A 7,365-nucleotide genomic window follows, 5' to 3' on the forward strand; every position below is an offset into this window, starting at 1 on the left:
TAATGCTGCCTGTAATTCAAGGACCAGCATGGACACAGAACCTTTTTCTCCAGTTACTTATTTTGAATACTTGAATTGTAATTTGCAGTTGTGACTCAATAATTACTTCAATGTTATTTTTCTGAATAACTGATCAATTGTTAGTCTAAAATGGTGAGAAATGCTCACCACGTTACTAGTGGTCGACCAATTAATTGGCCGATTTTCTACACTCTAATCGGTCAATGAGTCTGCAAACAAAGAATATTACCACCGTTTGCAGAGCAAATATTTACAAATTTATGTTGTCTCATCAAAACGCAACTGTTAAGTGCACTAAAATAGGGCTTCAGACTGCAAGTGATCAGTTGCATTTTGCAACAAGATTTAAATTGTGGCTGATGTTTTTCAAAGGTTACAGTGGGTGCCACTGTAAAATAAATGGGGTTACGCACAAACGACTGTTCTTACTGTTTAATGGTGGACAGACATAATCTCTGCAATACTATCATTGCAATGTTTATCTGCAGGTCTGTCACTCATCTTTGGCAGATTTGTAGTGCAGTGTTTCCTGGAGCAAGAGTATTGGCATGGTGGCAATGTCCCTCGCGCAGCGGTGTAAGATTTGAATTTTATAGGCTTCAGTCACTATTATAAGCTTTAGTTACGTTTCATAACTTTAGTTTCCTTTAGCTACCTGTCAAAATATTTTCCCTTTAGTTACTTTTCATACCTTGGCCCATTTTGCATATTAACTAGAACCGCTTTTGTCCTGTAATAGCCTATACAGATAGGGGGTCTGCAGCGCAGACAACCAATTGTTCTGTATTCATTGCTAGCTACTACCTGAAAATCACAACACTCGCGCACACATTTGGTTTCTAACACAGGTACAGTAAACTGATGTGAAGCAGAGGTTGGTTTGCTCGCGTCTATGGCAAATAGAAGTAAGATACGTGTAAGTCCAACCCCTATACAGGGCGGTCTCTGCCTAAGAAGATAAATGTAACCAGAAACCGTAACTCAGGGTTCAGAGAACGAATTTCCTGCAGGAGCTCTATCTCTCTGATCCCAGGCTGTTTTGTCTTACCTGTGCCCACACTTTGATTAAATTTTCTGTTGATTTTATTCAGTTCTCTTCACTTCTTGCACTTTCAACAGACCAGGGTTTTTCTAATAGCGGCTGGGGGTTTGGATGTGTGTACATATTCCTCCTATGGAGGTGAACAAACACTTAATTGAATAGAGGCTAGTTATTTTTCAGGGACAGTTATACTCTAAGTGTTTTTTTGCTGTTGCAAAACTAAATCCTCAACAGTTCGCTGGTCAGTGCTTCAATCAATAATGTGCTGTAAATCATGACTGCAGCTTTAGATGTTCATATTTTCCCTTAATGCTTTGTCAATACAGTTTTTAACAGTAAAATCCAATAAAGCAATACCGTGAATTTAGTTGAGGCTTGGAAGAGGAGGTGGGAACTTCACACCCTCCCTCTAATTAGATTTAGTGACTTGGATAATTCCCATTATGAAAATGACCCTTTGAAATATTTAAAGCCTCCAGTACAGGATTGCTGTCCCTATCCTCCACCAACCCCCGCCCCCCTGGGACATCATCACCAGGAGGGCCAACATGTGCAAAATGCAGCAATGAATCAATAATGTAGATGTCCCACCGCACCTCACACTGTGGTTTAAGAGGCCTCATGCATTCTTATTCTCACACACACACACACACACACACACACACACACACACACACACACGCGCGCCAACCTGTAAATGCCCAAACAACCTGCTCTCGACTTAACCAGGCAGACAAATTGATCAAATAATTGGATTAACACATGTACCCAAACCGTTTCTTCTTACAAACACATAAAAATAGAAAGATGTCACTTGACATCATGTACAAGCACAAAACTATGCTCACATACACTTTGCCACTGGGGACACAAACACTGACCAAAATATATTAAAAAAATGCAATCCCAGCCGGCATCGGGCAAAAGGCGGAGTACACCCTGGACAGGTCGCCGGTCCATCACAGGGCCAACACACAGACGAACAACCACACACACTCACTCCTAGGGGAAATTTAAAATCACCAGGCAACAGTTCTATCAAATCTCACGATTCCGTCAAACTTTGCTTGGTTAAGATACGTTCCTTCCAGTTTGACTTGATCAGCAGCTTCTCTATAATGTCCAACCAATGTGAAATGAACGGGATCTAGGACCACATATCAAAGTGAGCCAGATTAGGGTTAGGCCAATGGATGATGGCATCGTCCAATGCTGACAACTGACAGCCATTTCTGATACATCTAACGATTTTGATAATGTTCTGAAACCAACAATTTAATACTTCAAGCAAGCTATATAAACAGGAGAGACGGACTAAAAAACCTTTTTAAAAAACCCTTATCCCCATTTTAACAATGGTTATGTGTACAAAAATTGGCTTTTTGAAATCCAGAAGAGACACTTCACTTCTTTTCTTTGTCTTGCTCTAAACTACAAAATACAAGGCACTTAATAATTTGACTTCAGACCTTGGCTCCAAATACCAAGAGGTCAGAAGAGCAAACTGAAAAATTGGCATTTTTTGTAATGCTCTTTTTGTTAACAACACCTGTGTGTCTATGAAAGCATTAGGATTCATTCAGCAAGATCATCTGTACCAGTTTCAAGGGTGTTGCACCTCACCCAGATCTTTTTGCGGAGAATGAGGTTTGCTACAGACTGAATTAAAGAGGAAAGCACTTGTGTACCTTTCTGAACCTGTTGTCACCACAACTCTATCTCAGATAAGCAGAAGAATGTGGATGGATGGATGGAAGCTCTTGTATGTGGGGGTTAGGTGGGCAGTAAATGTCCTTCTGAACAACACATACACAGCACATGTAAGGTAAATGGTATTCTTATTTTCATTAAATCACCTCTTATTTGTCCAACATTCCCTGTCTCTAACACACTGTGTATACCCCACTCCCAAAACTCTGAACAACATGGAAGAATTTGAGTACCAGGGGACACTCATGCTGTGGTAGAGCTGTATGTACACACAAAAACACCATAAAAACACCAGGCCATTTTCACTTTATAATGGCAAGCTTGAGGCTAACTAGCTTATAGCCTGTCTCTTCTTTTAAGGAGACAACACAGTGTTTCTATATGGCTCAACAGAACTGGCTCTGTGGAGGTGTTGTGGGTGGTTTACTTGTTTCAGGTGTACAAATGTGTTTTTCATCTCTACACTTGGTACTTTTGTTGTGCTTTATTAGCAAGTTGCAAGCTAGCCTGTGTGTTCAGTAGTTATTAGGGGGTACCCAAGTTTTATCTTTTAATCCAATGTTACATTTTAGCATTTTCATCACAAAAATAACCAAAGAACTCACAGATGAAGCAGTGAAAGGACATACACGTTTGCTCAAACCGCTAGGCTTAGTGTCCGAGTGTAGTCCAATGTAACCGGAGTGGGACTTCCACTCAAGGATGGCTAAGGTGTCGGTTTTCCACACTGGATATGAACAAAGTGTCTGTCACTCAGTCCTCTCCCAAATCCTCTTTTATCCTTTTGTGTGACATTTTTCTCTCCTGCAGCGTTTCAATAATCTGAGCTTTACTCCTTCATGCCAACTTTTTCTTTCACTCATAAATTTTTCCTCCATCTGTCCAACCACATGGCTATGTCTCTCATCTCCTATCATTTCTCAAACTGTTCCTCTCTGATTCAGTTCAGTGATTTCTTTAGATTATTGTTTAAATGGCACAAGATCAAAATGCAGCTTGCTTCATGCAAACTCTCATTTTTTTATTTCTTATGAGCTGTCGTCTTTCCCGTTTTTCATCTTCCTCCTCCTATTTCTATCACTTATCTCTTTTCACCTCCCATCCTCTCTGTTATTTTTTCCATCATGTCCCTAGTCTCTTTCCAGGAATTAGGCCTGGCCTAATTCCCTATTACTGAGATTGATGGACCAGGAGGTTGGTACAATCGCAAGATGGCTATAGATTATTGTGTAAGCAGCCAGCAAGTACAGGTGACTCGATTGTAAACACCCTGTGACTACAAGCTTCCTATCCCTGCTGCAGTTTTCACAATCTATTTTTAGTTGATCTGTTTCTTTGAATTTGGTACAGGTTTACAACAACGCTTTAAGTAGCTTAAATAACCTAAATAATACATTTGTATTAAATGATAAATAATACAATAATACATTTTTCTATCATCTGAAACATAGTATTTGAAATAATCTATGCTTTTTTGAATGTTAAATCTCAGTATACACCAGGCAGCTACAAAGTTCAGGTTGAAATGAAAATGTAAAGTGTTGAAGTTGACACTGACATTAATTTTGATAAGACTATGTTGAACTGATATTTGTATAAATATAATAAAAAATAGATATTGGAAATATTAAGATAGATAGAAGTGTGTCATTTGACATCAAATGACAGATTGACTGGAATTCCAGCTACCAAAGCTAAAATATAACTAATATAATAAGGTAAAAACTGCTCCACAACCATCAGTGTGTGATCCTGTTATTTAAGCTGCAGTGCAAACTCAGCCCGTATGTGTTAGTGTCAGAGCAACATGAAAGCTCCCACTGTCCTTCATGCCAAAAGTAGAGAAGAAAGCTCTTTTGTGTTTGCTCTCTTCAATAGACAGGACAGTTCCACAAAGTGACCGACTGTTGTGCTTTTGTGTGACTGTGAATGTTTTGAATGCCTGTACTGCTGTAACACATTACTTCTAACTGGGAGAGCTGATGAATGAGCTCACAGTTACAGCAGGTATGAATGGCAACAAAACAACAGTTTCATTCTGCACTTTATGAATAAGGAACAATGGTTTATTTCTTTCTTTGTTTATTTCTTATCAATGCCTGAAAGTCAACCTGCACATATAGGCAACTTACTGTATCTTTTAAGGGTAGAGATACACCAAGCCAACATCAAAGAACTAGTAGCAACGAAGACCGACTGTTACATCGCCTCACGTCGCCTTCAATGGGGCCCAATATGGCACCTGAACACACCACACAGACTACAAACAATAGCCAACTAGCATGTATGTTGTGTTCTCCATACTGGCAGGTGGCCATATCTGTATCTACTGATCAAAAAGGGAGAGAGGAAGACCCAGGATTACGGAATGCAAACTGTTAACAAAGCAGCTCTTGCTCACCACAGAGAGTTTACAGCTTCAAATTGAGAATATTCTGCAGTATTTTAAGTTGCAAATGGCACTGGTGTCGTCAGTGTTGTTGGTCTTTTGGTTGTGGAAGAAGAAAGGAAGTCACGGAGGCAAAAAAGAAAAGAGATAAAACGGGACTAAAATGGTGAAATCATGGATACTGACAGACTGAAGGGGCTTTCCCAACCTATTGTCTTCTTGTGCACTGATTCACAAAGCTGAACAGCCAGTCAGAGTGTTCTCTCTCACTGATGAGGCCATTATATCATCAACGTGCTGAATTGATTAATTCTGACATTATGAGCTGAAAAACCACCTACAGTGTCCATCCAGTACCAGTGGTGTGGGACACACCGTGAAGACAAGGCAACAGACACTCACCAATGACCTGACATCGGCCAACAGACTGTCGTCAACTTGGTGAGTCACAGGCCTTCATGAGACTTTGAGGTCATTGACTCACACTGACCAGCACAGAAATAAAAACCATGTAATAACTGTAAATTTATGACTATAACAACCTGAAACGCTGCATTGTGACAACGATGCAGCACAGAAGTGTGTCAGGTACTCACCGGTTTGGGCATCTTTCTTCTCACCCTGCCCTATTGCTGAGAAAACAGAAAGAAGTCGTCCTCCGTCTTCCTGACTCTCTCCGGGACCCCAGCGCCTGAGACACAGAGAAAGCAAAAACAATTGCAGCAATATCATCAAACAAGTAACATAAACATACAGTGCACTCGTAATGCTGTCGTGCTGTTAACATTTCTGAAGCTCTTCTTCTATTTTTTAAATTGCTTCTCTGTAAACCCAATTGTAGCAACTGAAAAAAAAAGCCCATAAGCAAGATTTAAAGGTCAAAATAAAAACAGGAACAGAAAAAGAATAGTGATAAAGAGTTAGATTGGGACAAAACAACAGAGGCAGGGGACAAAATAAAAAGCAGCTGTGAAACCATCCAGAGCTATTTCAAGTGTCCTCTGTTGTTTCCTTGTGCAGATTTAGAACCACTGAAAGAAAATATCACCTGAAAGTGAGGTTAACGCTAATTACCAACTACACACCAGCACAGCATGGCCTAACTGGGAAATGTTTTACTCAAAAAAGGCCATCACTACATTTGCTTAAGTAAAATTCTTCATCAGATTCTTTGCTGCTGTAGTTGTTTTAACATTTTATGTAAGGACTCGATAAGGACCATTTTTATAGGCAATCTCTTTTCCAGTCTTAGATTAATCAGTCTATAAAATGTCACATAAGAGTAAAAATAAATTGGGGAGGCGACAGAGTAGCCATTTCCCAACCGGAAGGTTTGAAAGAAAGTCACTTTCTGCTTTTCCCGTTTAGGGGTCACCACAGCGAATCGTCACACTGACGACTCACATGTTGACATTTGGCACGTGTTTTATGCCAGATGCCCTTGCTGACGCAACCTAGATTCGAAACAGGGGCGCTGCGGTGAGAGTGCTGCGCCTTAACCACTAGCCTACCAGGGACGGCAATTTCTAGTCAAACCTTTATTTTTTTAAATTTTATTATAGTTTATATTTGTCAGCCAATGTGCATTACCATACAAGTTAGCCACAGCCCACATTAGGTTATTGTCATCTTCTGCTCATTTTGTGCCAAGCATTAATTTGCTCAATACAGTTCTGTCAGGAAGAATGATCCAAAATTCCTCCTGAACATTGTGAAGGTCTAATCCAGGGCTGTCAGATGTATGGCCCATGGGCCAGGTCAGGCCCGCTGGTGGGTTCAATCTGGCCCTCAGGATGAATTTTGAAAGTGAAAAAAATGCATAAAAGACATGAACTAGAAATTTCTTATAAAATGCTATATCTAAATTATCCACCAGGGGCGCACTGTTTTAATCATAGTTCTCACCCCTGATTAGCCAAAATGTCTTTGTCAAAAAGGAAAAAAGTAGATATAGAGCAGGGGTGGGCAATTAATTTTTACAAGGGGCCACATGAGAAACCTGTATTGTGTTGGAGGGCCGAACCAACGATAACCTGAACTTAATTCTGCTCAATATTCATTATCTCCCATTGTAAAAAGCAGTAAATTATATGTGTTGATTAGCTGCTACTGGTAATCAGAAGAATAAGCATATTCTATAAATATATGAAATTGTGGTGTAGGTCAAACAGGAAAATACTCCTATAGAAGTAATAAACAGTAA

General features: G+C 39.8%; 1 protein-coding gene across 3 annotated transcripts in view; it reads right to left on the bottom strand.

Annotated features, from left to right (window-relative positions):
- The window catches only part of LOC109970961 (radixin), a 68,222-nt gene that overhangs the window by 40,772 nt on the left and 20,085 nt on the right, over positions 1-7,365 (bottom strand). For all 3 annotated transcript variants that reach the window (XM_020618929.1, XM_020618927.1, XM_020618928.1), the window contains exon 2: positions 5,759-5,853. In XM_020618929.1, coding sequence (XP_020474585.1) covers positions 5,759-5,770 — 12 coding nt within the window. In that variant the 5' untranslated portion in view covers positions 5,771-5,853. The remainder of the gene's footprint in view (positions 1-5,758; positions 5,854-7,365) is intronic.

This window comes from Monopterus albus, unplaced genomic scaffold, assembly GCF_001952655.1.
Source record: "Monopterus albus unplaced genomic scaffold, M_albus_1.0 scaffold211.1, whole genome shotgun sequence".
Lineage (NCBI taxonomy): Eukaryota > Metazoa > Chordata > Actinopteri > Synbranchiformes > Synbranchidae > Monopterus > Monopterus albus.